The sequence below is a fragment of the Pleurodeles waltl genome, chromosome 9 (genome assembly GCF_031143425.1).
Source record: "Pleurodeles waltl isolate 20211129_DDA chromosome 9, aPleWal1.hap1.20221129, whole genome shotgun sequence".
In the NCBI taxonomy this organism is placed as follows: Eukaryota; Metazoa; Chordata; class Amphibia; order Caudata; family Salamandridae; genus Pleurodeles; species Pleurodeles waltl.
Genome location: NC_090448.1, coordinates 743488825 through 743516334, shown reverse-complemented (window position 1 = coordinate 743516334; position 27510 = coordinate 743488825). Strand labels below are relative to the sequence as shown.

The 27510-nt window shown below is 47.0% G+C and overlaps 1 protein-coding gene across 13 annotated transcripts in view; it reads left to right on the top strand.

Annotated features, from left to right (window-relative positions):
• Positions 1-27510, top strand: part of KAT5 (lysine acetyltransferase 5) — a 623375-nt gene that overhangs the window by 507458 nt on the left and 88407 nt on the right. For all 13 annotated transcript variants that reach the window (XM_069207870.1, XM_069207861.1, XM_069207869.1 and 10 more), the window contains 2 exons: positions 20989-21082; positions 21176-21335. In XM_069207870.1, the coding sequence (XP_069063971.1) occupies positions 20989-21082; positions 21176-21335 (254 nt within the window). The remainder of the gene's footprint in view (positions 1-20988; positions 21083-21175; positions 21336-27510) is intronic.

Below are 27510 nucleotides of genomic sequence, written 5' to 3'. Positions count from 1 at the left end.
CCACAGCAGCCCCTGCAGTGCAAATGCACCAGGGTCCTCTGATGTTATATAAGAAGCTGCTGGTGCCAAGGAGGGCCACGCCCACATGCACTTATGAGTAATTCCCCGCAAGTATCAGGATGAGCAGGTTGCAGGCTGGTGGAATCTGGCATCCGGCATGTGTGTGGGGTACATGGGGGTATCTTAGTAGGCCACAGTCACAGATACCAGGATTGTTAACTGTCCCCAAATACTAAGCAATTGAGTCTCACTAGTTTATCGTAATAGCGGAGCTGTGTGCGCGCTTTGGGAGGGTGGACTCCTGCCGTCAGGGGGAAGTGTTAGTTCATGATGTCAGGGCCTCGTGGTGGTTGATTACCTCCAGATTCCCTCCAGTCAGCCCTGTGCCGCAAGTAGTCTCACAGGGCCCGTGGTGCCAGACGAAGCTCTCAGGTCTATCCCCTCTCTAACCTTGTTCCAGCCAGCTTCTCAGCCTCCGGCAGGGCCCACCTTCAGCCCCTGAAAGCAGCACACCGCACTGTCACTAGCTCCTCAGGTGCAGGCCACGTGGACCCAACAGCACCACCATGCATTTCCCTCCAGCCCGCAGGACATAGAGCTAGGCCCAGCCCTCCTTGCGGATCGCACTGGGGTAGCTGGCAACAATCTTTAAGCTGTCAGTTCATCTCGCGCACACTCCACAGCACAACTTTCATCCGTCATCAAGGTGCTCGGCAGGTGTGGATCCTCAGCATGTGGTGCAGCTCCCTGTCATCCCCACAGGACTAGTATTTCAGGGGGCATGCCCCCGGGCTGGTGGTGGTGTTACGGCATTTCTGTCCTCCACCCCTTTCCACTAGTGGTCTCTAGCGGCTCCCCTCCCCATGTTGGGTGCAGCAGATGTCTTTATTGATTTCATTCCTGGCGCTTGGGAGAGGATATTGGTGGATTTTTGCAGCGGGCAGCAAGAGCCTCACTCCAGTGAGGCCATCTTGCTTGCCCACTCTCTCCTGCCACAAGATCAAAAGAATCTCTTGTGCCATAACAGGTGCGTCAAGGGACATTCGGGCCTCTGGAGCTAGACGATGGTGGGGGGGGGGGGGGGGGTTGGGGGGGGACTGAGCAACAAAATGGTCGAATAAATCAAGTTGTCTGCTTTGTCAGGAGAGAGCACCAGTGTTTATTCCAGCACCAACTGGGACAATTCAGCTTTTTCAGTGTCCGGCATGTGTACCCTGTGAAGTCAACTATTGTTTTAATGCATAGCCACTTCAGACATCTTTAAAAGCTTCCTATTCAAAAGAGAGGAGGGACGTTCCTATTTTCTTGAAAAAAGGTATCAATGTGCTCACGCAATGTCTGACAGAACACTGTGTCGTCTAACATCGAAATTGCTAGTCTATAAGTGATGATTGGTGAAGAAGGGATTCCCTAGGCCACTGTCATGATACAGGGGGCTAGTAGCATTTGGCAGTCACTATCTTATGGAGGGATGTGGAACAAACAAATCAGTCCAGTTATGATTGTTGATAGACCGGAGAATAAAAGGAAAATTCTTGTTGCATCCGGTTACTAAGGCATCGTGCACCACCCATTGCCCAGTGAGTCAACCCTTTTCAGAGCATGTCAGAATCAAGTAGTACTTGGTATTGCGGGAGAGGGCATTTTGAGCAGTCTAGGTGAATATCTAAGATTGAGTTGAATTCCACTCCAATGACCGCTGGGGCAGCTGGACAATCTAAAAATATAGTAGCTTAGACTAAAAGGCTAATTGATTTGTATGGTGCACGTAAACAACCCTTAAATTTTGTGGTTGGCCATTGAGAGAACGGTTAACAAGTACAAAGCGTCCATCAGGGTCGCCATCTACTTTATCCAATCTGAATGGGACCCCAGCTCTAATCCATATTGCAACTCTTCTGGCATAAGCAGAAAAACGTGTGCCAGTTACCTGGCCCCTCCACGTAGCCTGCAGCTGGGTAACTTCCACAGCTGGCAAATGAGGGCCTGTAACTGAACAATGTGTTTGCCAGTGCAGTAGAGCTGAGTGTCCCCTGCTTTTGTTTTCAAGTTCATTCCATATAATCCTGGTATGAGTCAGCAAATTGGAAAAATAGTAGGACTGTGTCTGTGGCCCGTTAAGTGTGTTTGAGGGGAACATGCCTGTACCAGGTATAGCAAGGGGTGCCATTGGGAGCACAAAACAGTGTAACTGTTCTGACAACAGAAATCAAATGGAATGCAAAAAAGCATCCATATGACAAACCAAATCCTGGCCATCCAGTAACAACAAATAACACAAAACAAATAGACCAGCTAAACAGGGGAAGGGGAGAACAAGACAAAACCATTTCTGTCCCCTAGTCATTTATACCAAGCGAACAAGTAGGGAACCGTGGATGTAGCGGATCAGAGCCTCTGACCTTTCAAGATTTGTGATGGGTGCACATAGATACAGTTATGTAGTTCGTCAATGTATTGGGGGGGGGAGAGGGGCAGGCTCTCAGGGTTTATGATAATCTGTGTGCAGCAGACAGGATGCATCCCAAATCAGCACTAGACTGTGGTGAATGGCGGCAGTGCAGGAGTGTTAGAGCCGAGTTCCTCGGACATGTCTCCTAAGATCGTGGAATCTGATGAAAGTAAATGTGCTGATGATGATAGTCCTTGCGAGTAGGCCACTGCTCTGACTGTCTCTCGTTGCTCCCAGGCTTCTGTGCAAGAGAGGGTGTGCCGCGCCACGATCTCTAACCCCGCTATCTCCGTATCATTTAGTTTCTAGCAATCCTTGGAGCAGTGAAGAAGGCGGGTGTAGAGAGCCTGGGCATTCATTAACCAAAAGCACCCTCCCAGTCCTATGCCACCTTCAGTTGTCTGAAGAAATGAGTACGCAATTTGGCTGGAAATATTAGAGCATAATTGAGCCCTATTATTCTCATTTTCTTCTTCACCAGCAGGAATGATGCCGTCTGGCGCAGAAGTGTATAATCTTGAAAGAACATCACTTTTGCTTTGGCAAAACAGACAGCGTCTTTTTCACAAGCAGCTCTTAGGATCACATGTTGGTCACAATAATGTAATAGTCTCACAGCAGTGGGTCGGGGAGGGTGTTGAGCTTGGACCCAGAGCGCCCTTTTGAGCACAAAATATGGGGATAGTGTGGAGAGCCCAAAATTTTGTTTCATTTAGCATCCTAAAATGCGACAGGGCTTGTCCCCTCTGCACTATCCTGTAAACCTATGTTCTGATGGATTCAACTACCTGTGGATTCCTCACTAATTGAATTCTCCCCCTTGCGCCAGCATTCAACGGAAATCTTCTTCCTAGCTTCCGCATGTCGACAAGGACGTCACAATTGCCCACGCGACACCGTCTGACGTCATACAGGCAATAAGAGGTCCTCACCGACGTCCGTTCCCTTTTTTCCATGCCATTCTAACGACGGTTATTCTTCAAGGGAGCTACTGTTGCTACTCTGCGTAGTTACAGTTATTGTTACTGTTTCTTTCTTTGAAAAAGAAAGAATGTCTCAAAGAAAGTCTGGCTTTAAGCCCTGCAATGAGTGCGGAGGCAAAATGTCGGTGACGGACCCACATACAGACTGTATGTGGTGTCTCAGCTCCGACCACGACGTTGACAAATGTGACTGTTGTCAACAGATGAATTCGAAGGCGTTAAAGGAGCGAGAAGCAAAGCTCTTTTTGGCGAAGTCCAAGAAAAAAGAAAAGCGGCATCGACTCAAGTCATCCTCTCCGAAGTCCCATCGGCGTCATTGTGACTCCCGGCGTCGTCGTGAATCTCTGCGCCGGTCGAGTAGGGAGAGATCATGTTCGAGGTCGCCTTCAGCTCGACGCCGAAAAACATGGGAAGTTAGCCCCACCATCTCTCCGCAGACGCCTCTTGCATCACCGGCTTCACCAGTTTCGCCGACGTCGCCTGTGAATCCACCATCGGTGTTTGAGGTTCCTCAGCGTCAGGAGATCTCACCAGCTTCTCAGACGCCGGGGCCGGCGCCGATGTCACCTCGAGCCCAGGCTCCCCAGTATCCGTCTTTCCCGGCCCCAAGAGCCGACAGTTCCGCATTTTTTAATGTGATGTTTGCCATCTTTCAATAGATGGCTCCAGGTGGTGGACCGGCTGGTCCTTTGGGCCCCTTTGCCTACAACATGGGTGCTCCGGCTCCGGTACGACCAGCACCTTTCATGCCCTTCCTTCCTATGTGAAGTGTTAGCTCGGTGCCGGCTCCTATGGCGTCAGCTTCACAGCCGGTGACGCCGAGTAGATCTGCGGGTCCGGCACCGGAGCTTTCTCCTGTCCGCCCTCTGCCTCATACGGCGCTGAAGAAGTCCACGGCGCCGATGGATCCGAGGATCGGCGTCAAGCTTCGACGTCTGCTTGAAGCCATGTTGACGCCTAGAATTGAGGCCAGGTTGCATTCGAGGAGGCTTGCTCTTCGCCTTCTTGAGGAGCAGGAATATCAGAAGCAGGCATTGGAGGAAGGAGAGATTGAGGAACCTCTGGGGGACCTCCATGGTTTAGATACAGCTAGTGGTTTGGACACCTCTCCAGAATGGGACTTAACATCGCCTGGAGAGTATACAGAGGAGGCTGCTTCATTCCACTCGGTTATAAAGAAAGCAGCTGATTTTTTGGACCTTCCTTTGCCGGTGTCTTAGCCTAAGCCTAATATTTTAACAGAAGTATTACATCCTGCTTCAACGGTTGCAGAGCCACTTCTGCCTTTTAATGAGGCGCTGTTAGATCCAATCCTGGAAATATGGAAGAAGCCGGTGTCATCTTCGGCAGTTAATAGATCGGTGGCTCGCAGATATCGAGTGGCCCCTGCGGACCCAGGCTTTCTGTCCAGGCACCCAACCCCTGAGAACCTGGTGGTTCAGGCTTCATGTTCATCCCGGTCTGCCCCAGGTTCTTTTCCGGGTGTGCCTTCAGACAGAGACTCAAAGAAGATGGATCATTCTTCCTAAAAGGCTTTTTCTTCATGCAGCATGGCTTTAAAATCTACTAATGCTACATGTATTTTGGGAAGATACATCTACGCCCTGATGGATGAAATAAAGTCGTCCCATGCTGAGGTGCCTCAGGAGGTGTTGAGCCTGGTCTCCGATGCTCAAGCTGCGACGACCCAAGTGATCCGGTCTGGGATGGATACGACTGACTCTGTAGCCAGGGCTATGGGTACTGCTGTTGCTACAAGGAGGCAAACCTGGCTTCGTAGCTCTGGTTTCTCGTCGGATGTCCAGTCAGCCCTGTTGGATCTTCCCTTCGATGGGGATAAACTTTTTGGCTCCAAGGCGGACTCTGCCCTAGAGAGGTTTAAGGAGAGTAGGGCCACGGCGAAGTCTTTAGGCTTGCAGGCCTCCTCTTCTGTTTCGTCCAGACTCTTTAGATGATTTAGGGGGTTTGGTCGTGGTTCATTCTCCTCCTTTCGAGGCAGATTTCAGCAACAACCCGCCACTGCTCTCTCCTACAGATCGTACAGGGGAAGGGGTAGGGTCCGAACCAGGGGAGCTGCCCAGCAGCACTTTGCCTCTTCTTCTTCCTCTGGAGGGGTGCAGCATGGGAAGCAGCCTTAGTCTTCCACCAATTCCTTCTCATACCACTCCTGTAGGGGGGAGGTTATTGAACTTTCTCCGCAAGCGGGAGGTTATAACATCAGACTCCTGGGTCACCAGCATTGTGGGGAAAGGCTATGCCCTTCCCTTTCGGGAGTTTCCTCCCCCCATCCCGCCCCTTTCAAAGGGTGTGGTGGAGTTGGTTCCAGAGCAGGAGAGGGGTCAGGGTTGTTACTCAAGATACTTCCTGATCCCCAAGAAGGATGGTCGTTTGAGGCCAATCCTGGACCTGAGGATCTTGAATTGGTTCCTCAAACAGGAGAAGTTCAAGATGCTGACCCTAGCTCAGGTGCTTTTGGCATTGAACGATGGAGATTGGATGGTGTCTGTCGACTTGCAGGATGCTTACTTTCATATCCCAATACTCAAGTCGCACAGGAAGTATCTCCGGTTTGTGGTGGGGTCGCAGCACTATCAGTTTGCGGTCCTCCCGTTTGGTCTTACTTCAGCACCTCGAGTCTTCACAAAGGTGATGGTGGTGGTTGCGGCAGAGCTCAGAAGGAAGAGGATAGCGGTATTTCCTTACCTGGACGACTGGTTGATCAAAGCCAAGTCTCCGGAGCTCGTGCTGCATCACCTACAGTAGACAACCCAGTTGTTGTTCGACCTGGGTTTTTCTGTGAATGTGCCCAAATCTCACCTAGAGCCCTCTCAGCGCCTCCTGTTCATAGGGGCAGTACTGGATACAACATTGAATCGCACCTTTCCTCCGCCTCAGCGGATTCAGGACATTCAGGCGTTGGTTCCAATGTTTCAAAGTGGAGCGGTCATTTCAGTCCTCAAGGTCCTGCGTCTGCTCGGTCTGTTCGCTTCTTGCATTCTGTTGGTCACTGACGCTCGCTGGCACATGAGGGCTCTTCAGTGGTGCCTCCGGAAGCAGTGGTCTCAACACAAAGGGGATCTTGAGGGATCAGTAAAGATCTCCAGGGACGCTGCGGCGGATCTAAGATGGTGGATTGCGGACGGCAATCTTTCTCAAGGAAGACCGTTTTCACAACCTCCGCCGGTGACCACAGTAATAACGGATGCTTCCACTCTAGGGTGGGGGAGCTCATCTGGGGGACCTGGAGGTCAAAGGTCATTGGTCTCCAGTGGAACAGATGTTTCATATAAATCTGTTAGAGTTGCGGGCAATACGTCTGGCTCTCAAGGCCTCCCTCCCTTCCCTTCGCTTTCAGTCGGTTCAGGTCCTGACGGACAATACTACCGCAATGTGGTATATAAACAAACAGGGAGGAGTAGGGTTGTACCTTCTCTGCAGAGAAGCTCTGCAGCTATGGTCCTGGGCAAGGGACCATCGGATTTGCTTGGTAGCAAACCATCTGGCCGGAGTCTTGAACGTGCGTGCGGACAGTCTCAGTCGGCATTTCTCGACCGATCACGAGTGGCGTCTCCATCCATATCTAGTCTGACAGATCTTCCAGATGTGGGTAATCCCTCAGATAGATCTTTTTGCCACTCGGGAGAACTAGCACTGCCCGTTGTTCTGCAGCCTCCAGTATCTGGTGCAAGGAACATTGGGGGACGTGTTTCAGATGTCCTGGTGCGACCAGTTGCTCTACGCGTTTCCCCCCATACCTTTGATTCCTCGAGTTTTGAGGAAAATTCGCCAAGACCGGGCCCAAGTCATCTTAATAGCTCCGGATTGGCCAAGGAGGGTATGGTATTCAGACCTTCTCCAACTCTCTCTGTGCCCCCCGCTCCGTCTTCCTCTCACGGCAGACCTCCTTTCGCAATCGCAGGGGCAGGGCTCCAGAGCCTGCACCTTCATGCCTGGAGATTGAACGGGCAACCTGAGTTCCTTTTCTCTCCCACCTGAGGTAGTGGATGTTATTTTATCGGCCAGGCGACACTCCACTAAATCTATCTACGCTAGCAGGTGGGCTAAATTTGTGTGTTGGTGTGGAGAAAGACAAATTGACCCCTTACATGCCCACTTATCAGATGCCTTCTCTTTTGCTTTGTCCCTGGCACAGAGGGGTTGTCCAGTGGCTACAGTCAAGGGTTATTTGTCGGCCCTGTCAACCTTTCTATGTCTTCCAGACCAACCTTCTTTATTTAAATCTCCTTTAGTGATGAGATTTTTAAAAGGTCTCATTAATATATTTCCTCCCACTCCTTTCATTATGCCTCAGTGGAATTTAAATCTAGTCTTAACATTTCTTATGGGCTCGCCGTTTGAGCCAATGCATTCTTGCCCTTTAAGGTTATTGGTTTTGAAGACTGTTTTCCTTGTTGCAATTACTTCAGCAAGAAGAGTGAGTGAGCTGCAGGCTCTATCTGTTAAACCCCTGTACACATCTTTTTATGGGGATAAGGTGGTCTTGAGGACCAAGGCTGCTTTCTTGCCGAAGGTTGTTTCACCCTTTCATATGGCCCAGACTGTTACCCTTTCCTCTTTTTATCCTCCACCTCATCCTTCGAAAGAGGAAGAAAGACTGAATCGTTTAGACCCGAGAAGAGCGCTGAGCTTCTACGTGGACAGAACAAAGGAGTTTAGGTTGGAGGATCAACTCTTCATCGGGTACGTGGGAAAGAGGAAAGGAAGGGCAGTCCACAAGAGAACACTCTCCAGGTGGGTCATTCTTTGCATTAAGCTGTGTTATTCTCTGGCAAAGAACGAACCCTCTGATGGAATAAGAGCTCATTCCACCAGAGCTAATTCGGCCTCTTCGGACTTGGCTAGGGGTGTTCCTGTGGTTGACCTCTGCAAGGCCGCAACTTGGTCATCCCTCCACACTTTTGCGAAGCATTACTGCTTGGATTCGGAGGTAAGGAGGGATGGCCATTTTGCACGGTCAGTGCTGCAGGATTTCTTGGTTTGACCATTCAGGCACCCTCCACCGAGTGCGGTAGTATTTTCTGGTGGATACATTAGCTACCTGTGGATTCCTCACGGTCCCTCCGCCTCCCTGTTGCCTGTCTGGTCTTACCAAGCTATCCCTGGGTGTGCTCCTCTTGGTATTTGAGGGCCTTCAGATTACAGTTCTGCTATGGCTTGGGTATTCATGTGGATTCACTCTATGATTTTTTGCTGTTTTTCGCCATGTCATTTGTAGAAGAATCCAATTTGGCCTCAAAGGCCTCCCTCAACTCAGCAACGGCCGGCAATATCCTGTCCAGCTTATAAGTGGGTGGAACACTCAGTATGGCAGAGAGTCACCTCGTAAGGGGAGTCCATAGTAGTCACCTTAAATGTACCTGGTGTTGAATCAAGCAATGATGGATGGTATGCTGTTTGGGTTAGAGGGTGAGTCCACCTGTTGCCTGTGCACCTCCCCTCCTTGTTTTCCCATGCCACACTAGTATGTCACATCTTGAGTAGTGTACCATATAGCACATGCAGTTCAAGGAACCCACCAGAGGGTTTTCCTGTCTGACCCGGCATTCAGAGATGTGGCATGGGTTCAAATAACCATAGGGGCATGAGATGTGTAAGTTGTATCAGTAGGTTGTTGTTCTAAATGGCCAAAGTCTCCTGCATCAGAGCACAAGAGGGCCTAGAAGGGGTTTAATGAGTTTTGCACATCAGCATAGAGAGCTAAGAAGGGATATCATTATTCTCACAGAGTAGTAGTCAATTAGTCTAGGGTCTCTGCATCAGCTGTAAGCAAAGATCCCCTTATAGTCCTGAATTAGGATTCCCCATTGCTGGGCCTTCTTCGTGGGGGTGAGGCAAGACAGGCGGTGGGCCCATAGCACTGGGCACTCCCTAGTGCAATCAGTCTGGGGGCATGGACCAAACCTTGCCAGGGGAATCAGCCCGAAAAAAAAAAAAAAAAAAAAACACACACCTCCCCACACCCAGCTCTTTGGGAGAGGGAACCCCTGGGGACTGCCAGACACCACAGCATAAGTAAATAGTCATTGTGGACCCCCACACTGAGGATTCAGACAGATAACTGGAGGGTCAGGGAGCTTCCTGATCCTGCAGCATGCCCTGAGTTTTTCATTGGCCAAAGGATGCACTTTAACAATAAATAAGTCAGGCCTACTGTCCATCTCAGAACATTTCATTAAAAACAGATCCAGCCTGTGGCATCTGATTCAACGTTTCCCATGAACCAATAAAGCCTGGAGGCTTTGTCATTGGTTTGTCTTCACTCCCAACTCAGACCTACTGTATTCTGTATGAGCTTTTCCAGAAGGCAACCAACAGGAATGCCAATATATATATATACAATTACAGTTTGCAAAACAATACACAATCCTTCCGAAGAGAAGTTAACAAGGATAATGAAAGTGTAAATCTCCTACCCACATTGTTTGATCGGGGGTAAAGGTGGATACTAGTACTAAAATCTGTGCCTGCTGCAGCAATTCATGAGAATCCATGTAAAGTAAAACATATCTAAAGGCTTTAACAGGGTAAAGTAATCCACCCTTAAAAGCCAACTGGCTTTACAATAGGATTTTTAAAAAAATGTCAGGACACTTTCAGAATAAAAAGATTAGTCCTATGGCCTCGCTGATCTTCACCCCTGTAGCCTTTATCACTGGCTTGTCTCCATAATCAGCTCAGGCCTCCTGTATTCTGCGTAACCTTTCCCACAAGGGAACTATCATATAGTTTTAAAATTACAAATCCTAAAATTACTCAACGTGATTCACTCAAATCGTTTGCTCCAAGTGCTTGTCACATGGAGTAACCAACACCAAAACTCTTGCCTACTAAGGTAGTATGACAAACTTTCTACTAGCTGCAACACAGTGAAATAAAAATTAGCCCTTCAAGGTCTATTGGCTTTAAAATATGTTTTTCACAATACATACGTCAGGCCTCCTATGGCTTTGTCATAACTTTCCATAATAAACAGATCAGGCATGTACCCTTGATCATTGACTTCCAACAACAAGCTTTATTTGGTTGAATAACCATCAAAGCATCACAATATAATTTTAAAAAATCCAAATTGAAATATTTAAAACCTAACAAATAGGACATCACCCTTGGCCAGCCAACCCATGTAAAGTTGTTATTCAGACATGGGGATGGGACCACTGTATGATGGTTATTAAGTGTTCTCCTAAATTCGTCCCCAGAGAGAGTAAGAAGCAAAGGGTAATGATCACTCTCACATTGTGGTTCCACCCTCATATCTCTGAACAAGGGCCACAGCCTAACATCCACCAAGAAATAATCAATAACACTTGTGGACATGCCTCGTTTAAATGTGGGCGCAGTATTTACATCAGAAGGCATGCATCCATTACAAGCCCTAATGCCATGCTTTAAACACAGGGAAGCCAACTGAACGGCCACACAAGATCGAATGCAATACCGAGGATTAATTAACTGTGGGATTCCCCAGAATTCATCCTCTTCAACCGTTAATCCATAGATCAAAGTAGAAGGTTCAAAGGTACAATTGAGGTCACCTGCTATTATTAAAAAGGTCGAGGGATGCAAGGTGTCCACAAATTCAGACAATAAAACTAAGGTCTGGGACTCTAAACCCCGGGATACAGACCGAGCATAAACATTGATAAGAATAATCTTAAGGTTCTGTTGAAAAGTAACTTGTATGCCCATTAAATCAACAGAATCAATATTTAATATCATATGGTCACATTGCAGCTTCTTTTTCATAAGTATCAGTAGACCTCCTTTGGCTCGGCCATAACCCTTCTCTGGTGGTTGAGCTGAGATACTGAATGAAAGAAACCCATCTGTATTAATTTTGTCCTCCGCCCAAGTTTCCTGGAAGAGGCAAATGTCCTGGTTGTTGATGTAAGCAATCCACTCTGAATCAGATAATTTCCTGTGAAGGCCAGCTAAATTCCAAGTCATTATAGTTAATTCATGATTGACTGTCTCAGTTACATGAGTGGAACATTCAGCCTCCTTCATATACATAGGCTCATTATATATCCCAAGTGGCACCTTCCGTGTGACCTCATTCACATGCGAATCCTCAAGGTGTATCCCAATGGGCACTTCCTGTACAATATTTAGTCCTTCTGAAACTAGCAATGAGTAGGTGTTTTTAACTGCCATAGGTAATACATTCTTGGAAATAAGCTGGCCTTTCATGGGTTGCGGAAAGACAGACACTGGGTAGTTTTGATACAAGCCTAATACCCACCCTACTTGACTCTCTAAAGTGACAAGTGCGTAATTCAAAATCCATGAGCTGATCTACCAATAACTTATCAACAAGATGGACAGAGATTAAATCAAAATCCAATCCAGGGAGGCTACATCTGTCCGCTGCAAGAATATCAGTGCAAATGATTGAAAGACAATTGCGTCAACACGTAGCCAATGAATAACCTTATTCATCAGAGATTTGTGATTCTCAAAAGAGCCTGGCGCCAACTTTGGCACATCAATTATATAAATTATACTGTCTCTACTTTTTAAACCTAAACCCGGATCCACATTTGCATATCTACTAGCATCATGATGAGGAATAATATAAGTAAGAGTTAAAAAGTTTTTAATCTTAGGGACAGGGAGACTATCCACCCTACCAGCGACCATGGGGATAATATTCCCCCTTAACCTGTCCTCAGGAACATCTGGATAGTCAGTAATACATATCTGATTCCCCATAGGATCCCTGGAATTAAGAGCTCTATTGTACTGCCGCCTATCACTTATGAACTCTGGGATCATTGACTTATCACCCCTCTTATATTAGGAAGTACAATTTCCAGAAGGCAAAAAGCACAGTACAAGCACACTTTTGCAGTGGAAGCACATAAGTTCTGCCCAATTTAAATATGTACTCAAATGAATCAACATTTGGGTGTAGCCACGGTCCCTCTTTCAGCAGTGTTTCTGAAAGCTCCTTTACCTGTTGCTCACTTAATGTCTGATGAGAGCTCACTGTCATGCCACACCTAAAAACAGAGGGAAGCAAAGCGTTGGACAGCAGGTGAATAGTGGTAAATCTGGGACTTATCCTTTACTAGCTTCTTCAGATGTGTGTGTTCAGATGTGAATGAGCCTGTTGCTTAGTTACTAATGTCTGTGATTTTGGAGGTTTATGTAAATTGAAGCGACCTGCTCTCCTGGTTTCTGAATTCCCGGGACCTTGAGATCATATATATATATATTGAATTCATTCTGTGTCTTCAGTGTTTGCTTTTCTGTTGTTTTGTATAATTATACAGACGTTTACATATGCTAATGCTGCAACCATCTTTGGTAGTTATACTACACTTCAATGAGATAAGATTCCTTGTAATGGATATTGGCAGAAAACGTGGGCCTTCAGCAAATTAGGTTTTTCATTGAACAGTTCTCAGGCTTCATTCTTGGCTGTAATTTCCAATATCAAAAATGTGGCTTAGCAAACGATTTCAGGAAGATCTTTCTTATGTTTTCTTCTTTACAAGAGTAGAAATCTATAGAATTAAGGCAGAGTCCTGCACTATATATTCTGCCTGTAGGGATTGAGTAAGGAAAATATGTGAAAAACAAAAAAGTAGTTGTAATGAATAATTGAATTATTCTCAGCCATTGGTAATTACACAGACTGCATTCCAGTCTGTTTTTTGCCCTCCGTGCCACTCAGCTGAGACAGACAATATGCGAATCAGCCTTGGTCCTGCTCTAAAAGGACAGGCCAGCTCCCCTCCAGATTAGACACAACCAACCCAGACCTGTCTTGGCCTGTCATGGTGGTATCAGTGAGTAATAAGTTGATTCCTAGGGCACGATGAGCGCAGTACCAGCTACTGGGCACTTAGGAACATTGATAGTTAAGAGGTTTTTTTTTCCTCAGTTAATCTGTCGATGATAATGTTTTGGGCTGCACACCAGTCCATCGTGTGTTTTTGCCCACACCAAAACTGGGTGTAGGAAGCTGTTCCTTTATGTGGTAAGTCAATACTGTGTGAAGGGTCCAGGGGTCCCCCAATGAGTGGCAAAAGGCTTGCTATGAAATCCCAAAGTGCTCTATTTAGAGGTAGTGTGGTCGAGCAGTCTTAGTGTTGATCTCCTTTCTGAGTCCTGTCTCTCATTTATTGACTATTGTGTGTATTTGTGGTTGTCTTGCACTCCTGTGTTAAGCCTAATTTATAAAAATAGCAAGTTTATTTATATATGTTGAGGCATCAGAGAGAAATCGTTCAGGTAAGTGTATTTTTAAATCGGAATTCTTTTCACTTTAAAAAGTAGACACTGCAATTTATGAGTACTGCAATGTTATCCTATGGGAGGAAAAACAAGTTCTGCAAACAGAGCTCAGCGACTTACAAGACCAGTCTCCAGGAGTTAAGGTGAGTTGTGGGAAAGGTCTAAGGCAGCACCAATAGTACACCACCAGCGTTACAGGGGCAGCCAGGTGCAGGGTGGCAAACAGCGTGGGATGCCCAATGCTTTTCAATGGAGATCGGTCACTGCGAAAAGAGGTACCTTTGGTCCTCTTCTCCACGGTTCAGTGGTGATGGGTGCAGAGGTGCCTTTAGGTGTCGGGTTTTCCTTACCGGAGTGGTTGCCGTAGAGGGGGGCTGCGTGTCGAGGCTGCAGGCATCATTGAGAAGTCCAGGAGGGGTTAAACCACGATGAACGCGGACTCTGGAGGGCTGTGGAGCCTTGTTGGCCACTGGTGGTCCACTTCAACTCGGGTCGGAGGCGGCGGGTGTAGTGTTGACTTCAGGTGTCAGGTTTTGAATGTTCTGGAGGCTTCAGAGCCACTTCTTTGGAGTTCGACTTTGGTGCAAATTTCAACAAGGGATGCAGACAGGCTGGCAGGGCTGGTCCCAGGTCAGCTGCTTCTTTTCGCCTCTTCTGCTTTTGCAGCTCCTCAGTGTCCTTGGTCTTGTTGGGTTGTCAGGATCTGCTTCTCTGGAGCCACGAGCTCCCCTGAATACTGAGTTTAGAGGTGAGTGGGGTAGTAGCCAATGGCTACAGACCCTTGGGATTACTATGCCCTCTAAATTACCACTTCCTGTGGGAATTGGGCATAACCTTGTCCCAGAATTCCTGGTTATGCCATCTCAAAGATGGCTACCTCGGAAAATCGTGTTCACCACAGCTTAGTCCACGATAGGGGTGGTAGTAGCCTGCGGGGGGCACGCCTGCCTGACTAGCTAATTTTCCTGCCTGTTCAGGTGCCAAGCGACTCTGGGTAGGGGGTTCGGCCTGCTCTCCTGTAAGGGGACCCTAGATTCCCATTTCAAAGGGGGCAGCCCTTTGAGGCTTGCCGCCTAAGGAACACTAAATCAGCAGGTCATCCTGTGGGAGGGGGTGGGCTCCTGAGAGCGGATGGCTCTCACACTAGGGGACCAGAACCATTTCTCGGGTGGCAGATACCAGTCAGCAAGCACCTCAGAAGCAGGTAGCTTTTCAGGGGCACCGCTAAGGTGCCCTCTGGGTGCATGTATTGATAAATCCATCACTGGAATCAGTGTGGGCTTATCAATACAAGATGTATGCTACCAAACATCCCTATCTTCGGTGTAGCTAGGGAGCTCGTATTGACCAGTGTCCGGCACATGAATTTAAAATGGCTTCCCTGGCCACTTACTATGTCTTACAATTGACAAAGACATAACAGGGGCTTATATGCTTTTGCAGATATGACGACACATGTAATATAATGCACCCTGCCTTATGGCTGGAATGTCTGCTGTATGGGTGACTTGCATATATTGCATGCAGTGTTAGTGGGCTTGGCAAACAGGCTGTCTGTCATGTCATGTTTTCACTTTTAGTTGCATCAACATACACAGCCTGCAATGGCAATCTGCAGGAGCTAGATGAGGGGTCCTTAAGGGTGGCACAATACATGCTGCAGCCCCTGGGGGACTCTGGTACTCATGCCCTAGGTACCTGGGGTACCATTTACTAGGGACTTACGGGGATGACATCTGTATTGCCAATTGTGGAACAATTGTATAGCTTTAGGGAAAGAGATCTGGCACTGGGGGCCTGGTTAGCAGGAACTTACTGTACATTCTGTCAAAATTGCATTGAATACCATCCAAAATGTGGGGGTGACAATGTCAAAAAGAGGCACTTTCCTCTAGGCAGGTGGTATATTCAGATGCACTGCATGTGGCATACCCTCACATGCAATATAACACACTCTGCCTTAGGGCTGTAAGGCCTGCTAGAGGGGTGACCTACATATATTGGATGCAGTGTTAGGGGACATGACACACAGGGATGAGTCACATGTGTTTTTATTTTGGTCTGCTCCAGGACACGCAGTCTGCAATGGCAGGCTGTCATGTCTTAGGTGAGGGGTCCCTTAGGGTCGAACTTACAAAGGGTGCTAAAGGATTTGCCAATTGGCAAAACAATTGTGCAGTTTTGGGGGAAAGAACACTGGAACTGGGGACCTGGTTGGCAGGGACCCAGTGCACTTCAGTCAAAGTTGCATCAAATACAAGGCAAAAAGTGTGTGGGATGGGAGGGTGTTACTGTAGGAAGCAGGCCTGGCGTGTGGTGAGCACCTATGGTGTTATCACCTTATACCAGGTCCAGGTATCCGTTATTACTGAAGTGTAGGTAGTGTCTAGGAAGTCAGGACTCTCTAGAGGTAGCTGTGGATGAGCAGCCAAGACTTATCTAGGAGACATGGAAAGTTTATGCAACACCACCATAGTAACAGCACTTGCACACATGAAAGAACCACACATTGTTACAAAAATAAAGGTACTTTATTATGGTAACACAAATACTAAAATACTGTATAGGCAATACCCGAACTGGAGGTAAAAGCAATTACAAACAGTGAGGTCCCTAGGGAAGGGCCAAACCATTTACTAAAAAAGTAGATGGTGAAAGGGAGTCCCCCACCCAAGGAAGTGGAATCGGTAGAGGGGAGCTGGAGGAACTAGGAACCACAAAAAGTAAGTTCCAGGGTTCCCCCAGGGATTAGGAAATAAGAGGTAAGTGCTTGGTTTTTCCCAAAACCAACAGGACGACTTTGGAAAAAGACTGCAAGACCCAGATAAGACTGGAAGAAACCAAAGAGGGATCCTGACAGAATCGGACCAGCAAAGGAAGGGGACAAAGTCCAGTTCGAGTTGGAGTGTCCGGCTGTGGCAGGAGCCACTACCCACCCTTCTGTGGATGCAGGACCAGGTCGACAGTGGATGAAGAAAGTCAGCAGAGCAGCACAGGAGCACAGGAGCAGAAGAGGAGTTTCAGAAATACTGCAACTGATGTTCCACGTCGGCGGTCGTGTTGCAGTCAGTCAGTGGCGCTGGAACGCCACCAACAAACCTTGGCAAATGCAAGATTCGGAGATGAAGGTTTTGGAAGGCTGAAGAGGACCAGCAAGACCCAGGGGACTTGACCCAAAGAGGGGAGTCCGAGGTGACCCTCAGCAACTGGGAGAGTCACAAGAAGAGGTGGCAGCCCCCCCCCAGGCGACCCATGGGCAGCAGGCACAGGAGTCACAGTGAAGCACACCTGAAGAGGAGTCCCACGTCAGTGGAGCAGCAGGCAGGAGACAGTGCTTTGCAGGAAGGAGTGCTGACGCCCAGGACTCCACAGAGCCTGAAGATCCCTTGGAGGCGGAACAAACAAGCCTTGGTAGCTGCAAGAGTAGCCATGTACAGGGGTACTGTCCTGCGAGGAGAGGCAAGGGCTTACCATCTCCCAAGTTGGACAGCTGGTAGAGAGGACCAAGAGGACCACTCCAGACCACCACCTGTGATGAATGATCATCACAGTTCCGAGGAGAGAGGATCCATGCAGCTGGTCGTTGTTGCAGTTGGTGACTCCTTCTTACAGGAGATTCCTTCTTACTTATTGTGCAGGCTGAAGAAACTTCACCCTCAGAGGATGCACAGCCAGGGCAATGTTGCAGTTGCTGGAAGAAGCCAGAGAAACAATGTTGCAGAGCGGAGACGTCGCTGAAGTTGCAGATTGTCGGTTTCTAGAGGGTCCAGTTGTAGGTGGCCAGAAGAAGTAAACGATAACCACCTATCAGGAGATGGCTGTGATGTCACCTACCTGACCTGCCCACTCAGGTGCTCCCAGGGTTCTCTTCCCACCTTAGATTCAAGATGCCAGAATCAAGTGGCCACCTGAAGGAGCTCTGGGCACCACCCCTGGGGTGGTGATGGACAGGGCAGTAGTCACTCCCCTTTCCATTGTCCAGTTGTGCATCACAACAGGGACTGGCGGTCCATGGACTGGTGCAAACCGGATTATGCAAGGAGGTCACCAAGTGTGCCCATCAAAGCATACCGGTGGCTTGGATAGGCTATCCCTCCCAAACCATGTAACACCTATTTCCAAAGGAGATGGTGTTGCCGCCCTCTCCCACAGGAAATCCTTTGTTCTGCCTTCCTCTGCTTAAGCTGGTTAAGCAGCAGGAGGGCAGAAACCTGTCTGAGGGGTGGCAGCAGCGCGGGCTGCCCGGAAAAACCCCAGAAGACTAGTAGGAGCAGTGCTCGGGGTTCTCTAAGGAGCTCTCAGAGTGCATGGAATCATAGAGCCGATACTGGCAACAGTATTAATGTATGAATCTGACATGTTTGATACCAAGCATGCCGAGGTTCGGAGTTACCATTATGTAGCTGGACACAGGTTTGACCTGTGTCCGGTACGGAGGTCAAATGGCTTCTCCGCACTTACGCAGTCGAGTGTATTGGAGCTGGAGTTCATAGGGTCATTTCTGCTCTCATACTTGGGTACCTGCACCCTGGGCTCGGAGGGCCTGCCATAGGGGTGACTTACAGTGAAAGGGTGCATGCACCTTTTTACAGAGCTGCAATGGCAGGCCTGCAGACACATTTTGCATGGGCTCCCATGGCACAATACATGCTGCAGCCCACGGGGAACCCCTGGTGCCCCAATGCCCTGGGGACCTAAGTACCATATACTAGGGACTCATATGGGGACACCAGTATGCCAATTGTAGGGTGTGCTAAGTCCTAAGCAACCACATTTAGAGGGAGAGAACAGTCCTGGTTTGCAGGATCTCAGTGAACACAGTCAAAACACACTGACAGCAGGCAAAAAGTGGGGGTAACCATGCCAAAAAGAAGGCACTTTCCTACAGGTACTGCAACAACAAAAAAACAGTTCCCTACACTGGCCATGTGCAGATCTTTGTCAGTCCTACTCCAAAAGGAATATAGAAGAGACCAGTCCGAATTGCCAGTCAAGGTCCCTTCCTAAGAGAAACCAAAAAACCCTAGACTGGTAAGGAGCCAGCCATGCACCAGGCCAGTTACTTTCTCCTGTGTGCTCCAGCGGTGCTCCATTCTCAAGCCAGGCAGATAAATCTTACCTGGTGAGGTCTCTTACATGTTGCACCCATTGGGTGAAGAAGCAGCAGCCTACCAGCTGAGCAGCTCCAGATGATTGGGCACCCATGTTGAGCCCAGAATTCCAGTGGCAAAGTAGCACCCCTCACACCTGCTGATGAAAGACTCCTACTGTGATTGCGGTAAGTTCTGGTGAGTGAAGCTGTTCAGGCTCCTCAGGACACGCTGCTGTCTCAGAAGTGGAGAACAGGAGGGTACATAGGTTTGAGGGGTTGAGAAAAAACTATCCTCCAGTTTCACTGGAGCATATTGTGTTTGTTCTGCACTTTCCTCTGTGATGGTACTAGGAACAAATATAGTTGAATAAGACAAAGCAGGGATACAGTGGCAGCTAGATACTATTGATTTGACTCTGAGTCTTGTGAAAGCAGGCCTGAGGCTCAGGCCATTGCTGGGTAGGACTCCAAGAGCATGATGGTGACTTCTTGTGTATAATGCCTCTAGAAGAGAAACAAAAAGCACAAACGAAAGCATGGTTTCTCCTGTTAACCTTCCTCGTGCAGAACCACTTGAGTTGATAATTCTGAGCATGCTGCTGAATGCTGAATCATGGGGTGAAACCATAATGATGGCAAGGAGGACACATCGACAGAGAACCCTCCAGCAGATTGAAGTGAAGTTGTTCTCTATTAAAAAGATCAAAGCAGCATTAAAGGATGAGTGGCTAGCAAACAATTTAAAATAATTCTCCTGGTTCAGCGATTTGTCAAGGGGGATCTGAGCATTGCAGTTGTTGGACACCAATGCTCGAGGGCATAAACACTTTGAAGACTGTGTGTTATCTCATTAACAAGGCTGGAGAGGAAAATATGGTGAGGGCCTCGCAGGTAAGAGTCATGAGGTCCTAATTAGCCGACAACAGAGATATTAGTTTAGCAATCCCAAAGTCCAGAATGTTTCAGTCTCCGAGCATACTTATGTGGTTAAGACCACACAGTTACCCCCAAAGTATCGCAAATGTTGCACAGTCTGGGGAGCGCATACCCATGCTGAGCTTACTAGTCCAAGGCAGTGCAGTTGACTCACCCTAGAATCTAGAGGAAATAAGAAACTGGGACTGAATACAGGTAACATCTGTGCTGTTCTGAATCTCACAGTTGGTGTGAGGGATATGGGCTTCGCTTTAGTGTGCAGACACATTAAGAGGTGAGCAAGGCAGAAGGTCAATAAGGGTCAGAAAGCCATGAATGTCATCAAAGTCACTAAATCAGCCTCTTTATTTCCTGTTGGTTATATTGAGGAGTTATCTTTGCTTGTATGAGCACTGATTTTGTAGAAGAATACGTGCCAGTGCCCAAACCTCTGTTCAGAAGCCTGCAGATGAAACAATTAAATGTCTGCATGCTCAATGCCAAGGCTGCGTAATATGGAACCCACATCATGCCTCTTTACTTGACTACCAGGCTCTCCCTACACATTTTATCTCAGTCTTGCAGGTTCCTGCTTTCTCCCCGTGACAGCTTTTCCTTATTTCCATTTCTTCCTCTGTGCGTTTTCACCTATCTGCTCTGAGTCAAAGGTCCTTGAAGAATGATAACTGCTGGTCCCCAAAAATGAGTGCCGGTGCAATGTGAGCTTCCTAGAAAAGTCTGAGTGGCTTCCCTTGGTTAACATTGCAATATATGTAAGGCTTTGTCTCCCCGCCACTCCCCACTTTTTTGCCCTCTTCATCCCTTACACATCTGATATTATCAAGCAAACGTGATGCATGTATTTTAGAAAATTTGATTTGCCTTCATTCTATTCTGATCCGGTTGCATATGTTAGCTGTAGCAGTTTTGTAAACCCACAAAGTAATGTGCTAGCTTCTCACATGCCAAGACTACATCCTTTCTTTGTCCTGGATAAGAACAAATAGAGCGGTAGGTATGAGCAATACAGCATGGCACTTTTAAACAATTTCTATGTGGTATGAGTGCTTTGCTAAACCACCAAATTAAGTACCCCGCTATTGAGTGTGTGTTAATCACAAAGGTTAAATATGTTTACACTTCTTTTTATGTCAATATTGTTCTGCACTTAAACATTTAATGTAACATAGCCTTTTCCGTTGCTTGGTTAGAAACTCATGTGCTGTTCATTGTGGCGGTTGTATCTTTGATATTTATGGTCAAACTCTTGTTTTGTGCAACAGGAAAAAGAGTCCACAGAAGATTATAACGTTGCATGCATTCTAACTCTGCCTCCATATCAAAGGAGAGGATATGGCAAACTCTTGATTGAATTCAGTAAGAATATTATTTTTCTCAGATTTCAGTGTGATTTCGATGATTCTGTTCCTTTATTAGATGGCTTCACCATATTCTTTCTCCTCCATCTAGGTTATGAACTATCCAAAGTGGAAGGGAAGACCGGTACCCCAGAGAAACCACTCTCGGACTTGGGACTCCTTTCCTATCGCAGCTATTGGTCCCAGACTATTCTAGAAATTCTCATGAGCCTAAAGTCTGAGAATGGGGAACGCCCCCAAATTACCATCAAGTAAGTTTGCAGGTGTTGTGTAATTTTGAAGACATCAAGAGTCCTAATGTGCCAGAAAGGTGCTAAGGGAGCACTGCAACAAATATCAAGCAAAAAACACACCTGATAGGAGTGGAGGTGAAAATCACCCATAAGCTGTGAGAGCACCTGTAGATCAATATGTTCCTTCAGAGTGACTTGAGTCTGCCCCCTGCTCATCATAGACTAATAAGGATGAAATGTGGTTACCACATAGCAGAATGCCTGAGTAGAGTAAGAGGTCATTGTTGTATTGCCCTCCAGAGTCCTAATTTCTGGGGACAAGGTGTGACCACAGTTAGCTGTTCAACATTAAGGTGGTCATTCTGACCCTGGCGGTCTTTGACCGCCAGGGCGGAGGACCGCGGGAGCACCGCCGACAGGCCGGCGGTGCTCCAATGGGGATTCCGACCGCGGCGGTAAAGCCGCGGTCGGACCGGCACCACTGGCGGGGTCCCGCCAGTGTACCGCGGCCCCATTGAATCCTCCGCGGCGGCGCAGCTTGCTGCACCGCCGCGGGGATTCCGACCCCCCCTACCGCCATCCAGATCCCGGCGGTCGGACCGCCGAGATCCGGATGGCGGTAGGGGGGGTCGCGGGGCCCCTGGGGGCCCCTGCAGTGCCCATGCCACTGGCATGGGCATTGCAGGGGCCCCCGTAAGAGGGCCCCTACATGTATTTCACTGTCTGCTGCGCAGACAGTGAAATACGCGACGGGTGCAACTGCACCCGTCGCACAGCTTCCACTCCGCCGGCTCGATTCCGAGCCGGCTTCATCGTGGAAGCCTCTTTCCCGCTGGGCTGGCTGGCGGTCTGAAGGCGACCGCCCGCCAGCCCAGCGGGAAAGTCAGAATTACCGCCGCGGTCTTTCGACCGCGGAACGGTAACCTGACGGCGGGACTTTGGCGGGCGGCCTCCGCCGCCCGCCAAGGTCAGAATGAGGGCCTAAATCTTTTAAATGATTCACATGCCAAATAAATATTCCCCTATGTTCAGTATGGAAAACTCTATAAAGTACTATCAAAGACACTTTGTTTTGGAAGATCTGCAGTAGAGAATTTTTGCCAGTGTCAGAAGAGCTGATTCTCACCATACTCTTATGCCCCTGCGGGCACAGTGACACTGCAGAGTTCTTTGTTTTTCCAGAAAAGATAAATATTCAACTGTTCTTAAACAAGGTTCATGGGCAAGCAACCCACAGCAGTCTTCACCCTAAAGTCTTTCCTGTTCATCTGTTTTCATGAAATTGATCCCAAGAAGGGGTTCTCCTATGGCTATCGAAGGAGTGTGATTTGCAGCATGAATCTTTTTCTGGATTCACATGCTGTGCATTATCCCACCATCTAGTAGTTGGGTCCAGGACTCTCCTCTTCTATAGTTGTCCTTTCTTCCTTTTCTGTCTTTATTTTTTTTGTTGGGCCTCGACAGACTGCACCATTGACACTCTTGTTCCAGCCTCCTCTGAGGGAAAGAAGTGTAAGGAAACCAGATTTTGTCAAGGCAAATGGAGAAGTTCATCACCATAATGAAAGACTCTGGGAATGGAACCCCCTGTTGAAGTCAGAGCCACAAGAAGATGAGGAACAAGATCTCTTCTTTGAGGAGGAAAACCCAGAGGTACAGGGCCTGTATCAGGATATCAAGGGGCTGGAAGGCATAAAAAAACAGTGGTAAGACCCTGAAACAGATTCACCCGAGGGAACCATAAACACTTACCCGTCGAGACCATCATCCCAGATGACATTATCATGTACAACCAGTTGGTTAAGAACAGAGCAGAAAGGTTTGAGGTCCAACTGGATGAAGAGAACTGACAGACATGCTTCCTGCTAGAGACACTACTGCCATAACAGAATTAAATTCAATTTCTTCTGATGCTTCAGGGCCTCCTAGAACAGGGGAGAGAGGCGTTTTAAAGAGCCAGCAACCTGCAGTGGCACCCCGGGTCTAGAAAAAATACAATAATTCTTCCAAGGACCCAGCATACATTCTGGGCAATGTTGTGGCAGGCTCCATCATTGTAGCCTCTGCCAGGAAAAAAGCTAATATACTAACCACCTCTGGATAGAGAAAGTAAAATACTAACAATGGTGGGAAGAATATTAGAGCAAGGAAACTCCAATGCCCTACTTGATTGTTATGCCCATCAGAACTGGGAGGAAATGGCTGAGATATTGAAATAACTAGTAGAACAATACCTGAACAGGGTATGCGCCCTCACAGAAGAGGGGAAAACATAGCCAACATGTGCTTAAAATCAGCACTGGGTTCCGCGGACAAAGCAGCTAGAAAACTGGTAGCAGGAACAACCCTAAGTTGACACATTTGGCTACATATCTCTGGGTTTAAAAACAGGTGCAGGCCAACATTATCAACACCCTTTTTAGCCAAGAACACCTGTTAGTGCAGCAAATGACACATTACAACAACTGAAAAACGATAACGATACAGCAAAGTAAATGAGGGCCTTATATTTTAGAGTACAGCAGAGAAGGGGAGCCACCCCCATTAGAAATTCACACAGACATTACAACAGTAATGCTGTATCTCAACAAGGGGGGGGAGCAGACATGCATCTGCCTCACACGAGTGGGAGCTGAATCAGACAATGATAGAGGTGTTCAGAAGGTGAGGAACACCAGAAATAGACCTGTTTGAGGCACCAGAGAATGCAAAATGCCAATACTTTGCACCCAGAAACCTAAACACCCACTCCCCAGAGCAGTGGTCTCCAAACATTTTAATGCTGCGTCCCCCCAGTTGAAAAATAAAAATCATTGGGACCCCCACAGAATTTTTCAGAATTATTTTTATAAAGATGGCAATGTTGAAATATGTATAGACCTATTTAAACATTGCAGTGAAGTACTGTTACCTTTTTAAAAATGCATTAACATGCTTCTGATTAAAGCAAAGGCCTGTTATCTATATAATGCTGCTTTTGGCCTGAGTCTGGCACCCCCCTAGGATCACTTGAGGCCCCCCAGTTTGAAGAACTCTGCCATAGAGGGATGCACTTTTGATAGATTGGGCAGGGAAATTTGCTTACGCTATTCCCTCGATCCCAATGGTGATAAATGCAGGCGGTGGGGGATCACGCTTATAGCCCCCGCGTGGGCAAGACAAACTTTGAACTCAGATCTTATAGAGATGGCACACAGCAGACAGAAATTGACAGTACTACATGACCTGTTTTCCATGCAAGGAGAGAAGGCTCTTCACCCAGAACCATACACATGGAGTCTAACGGGATGGCTCCTGAGGACATTGAATTTTGTCACCTGGGTGTGCCAGGCAATGCAATGGCAGTCCTCAGGAAAGGAAGAAAACCAACAACTAGGAAATGTTATACAGTGAGATGGAAAAGATGCACACAATGATGACAGAGATCTGGTATGTTTCAGGAGAGGACATGTGAAACTAAAGTCATCAGATATGAGCTACGGAAAAAACAAACATGCATCATTAAAGGTATATCGAGCAGCGAAAGCGTAAACAAGAGGATGGAAAAGGGAGGAGCTTCTTCACAGCAGCGGTGATCAAAAGGTTTCTGAAGGTGACAAATAGAATAGCACAACCAAGAAGTGCGCCTACACCCATGTGAAACCTTAATGTAATACTTATACAGTCGATGAAAGAACCATTCAAAGTACTCATCAAAGCAACCTTGAAATTCATCACGCTAAAGTCCTCATTCCTAATCGCTATGATGTTGATCTGCAGAGTAAGTGAGCTGCAAGCATGCGCTATACGGTAACTATTTATGCAAATACACAAGAACAGAGTAGTCATGAAAACTGACCCATGCTTCATCCCGAAGGACAAATCCCATTTTCACATCAACCAAATGCCGAGTTTTTTCCAAGAGCCAAAGTCTCTGGCAGAAAGAGCATAACACACACTGGACGCCCACTGGGCAAAAAAGTATTACATGGAAAAAACAAAGGCAGTTGGGAATAGGAAACAACTCTTCATGTCATTCATAGAGATTAACAAAGGACAACGCTTTTCAAGAACACCATCTCGAGGCAAATAAGCCAGACAGTTCAGATGTGTCACAAGAGAGCGGGCATACAGCTAGAGAACATTCAACAAGGAAGAAAGAGTGACAGTAGCCTTCCTGGCTAGGCTTCTGTTAATAACATATATATGGCAGACACATGGTCGTCAGTACAGACATTCACAAAACACTACTGCATTGACGTTCAGGTGAACAGAGAGTCCGAGATGGGAGAGAGAATACTGAAGCATCCTTTTGCAAGCTCAACCCCATCTCCAGCCCAGCCACCACAATGAAAAAAAAACTGCGAAGTCAGCGTACAACATGTGAATCCAGAAGAGATTCAGACTTCAAAAACGAAATAGTTACCTGTAGAAGTAGTTTTGCAACTTGAAAAAATTTCTGAATTCACATGTGACTCACCCGCCTACCCAGAAATTTAGGCAAAACAAGTAAACATGCAGCATTTAAGGAGTACAGCCAAAGAAAGCCTAGAGGACATTACAAATAAAATCACAAAAAAAAGAATCTGAAGCAAGCGACCTACTGTGGGGACTTCCAGCCACGGTGTGTGACATCGGTGGGGCTGAAACAAGTACCAAATAGTGAGGACCGTCAAAGCTTAGTGACAAAAAAAGAGAGAATAGGAAGAAATGACTACTATAAAATAGGAGTATTCCAGACCCAACCATTAAATGATGGAATATGAATCGAGAAAATTCATCAAGCTGCAAAACCACTTCTACAGGTAAGCAATCATTTTATTTTATATTTTTACTCTAGATCATGATGGTCCAAACTACAAAAAATTATCTTGCAAAACTAAATGAAAATTGGCAATTTAAGTGGCATATTTGGAGTCAAAGTAGATCTTATGGCCCCAGCATAAAAAATGAAAACTGAGGATCCATACATAAAACGAGTCTCCAGCCCACTTAGCTTCAGATCCCAAGCCATTGCAGGGAATGGTTGCTCTTGCTTCAAGCCATCTTAAAATCCGATCCCAATCCATTACAGGGATGTTGGAGTACAGGAGGATTTCCTTATGCCAATTCTAAGCACTTTAAATGATCTATCTTTGTCCCCCCTTGACATCAGAGCCCTTCTTCCCCTACATCATCAATATAGAATTGTTACATATACAGAATCGTTTTACCATCTTTGGCTTTAAAAGAGCCCTCTCCTTTATCTTTGTTAGGTTTATATCAGTATTGGCATCTAAGACTGTCCTGGCATCCACCGTCACATGCTCTGAGAATGCCACATTAAATGTATTAGTTTCTGACACACTTTCACAATGTATGGATTGTAAGATGTTGGATGTTTGGCCTGTGTGGTAGTTATTGGGTGTGGTGCCTGAGGTTCAAAGACATGCTATGAACATTGTGCCCCGTACAGTGGAAGACAAAAGCATAAGGAGTTGCTGATAATTTGAGTATAGACATAGTCCAAGAACACCCACCATTGTAGGCGAGGTCTGTATCCTAACGTTTGAGAGCATTATAGAATGCATGTAAGTGGTGCTTCTTATCCTATTTACTTGCGGCTAGATGGAGTCCACCAAAGAGTACATTACATGAATCCAAACCCTGCACAAATAATTAAACATCCAGGAATGGGCACACCCAGAAGTAACAGCTCCTGGAGGTATAAATAAACAAACACTGTTTTAAGATTAAAGGCAGAGACTAGTCAACATCCTGGGCATTATTCATCCAGCAAATTGGGGATTTGCACATTTTGAAAAAGTCTACCCTTACTAATTTGAAGATGTTTACATTGTGCCGGGCTAGCTTCCATGGTGCCTGGTCACATAAATCTGTTGTGGTGACTCTTACCATTGTGGAGGTATTAACTGCTACATATTATAATTTATGATGGATACTTCCTAAACCCTTCGCTTCTAAGCCTTTCCCCCTCCTGTGCTAAGCCTTTTTTGGCTATTTGGGGTAGTTTGCGCTTAGACCTCCCATAACTTTTTGTCCACATAAGCTGTCCACACCAATTTTTTTTTTGCCCAACATCCTTTGAATTCTAAAAGGTACCCAAGGTTTGTAGACTTCCCTGGAGGGAGCTGAGAAATTACCCAAAATACAGCAAAATTTGGTAGAAAGGTGCTGCAGAAGAAAGCCTCTGTTATTTTCCCTGCAAATGCTA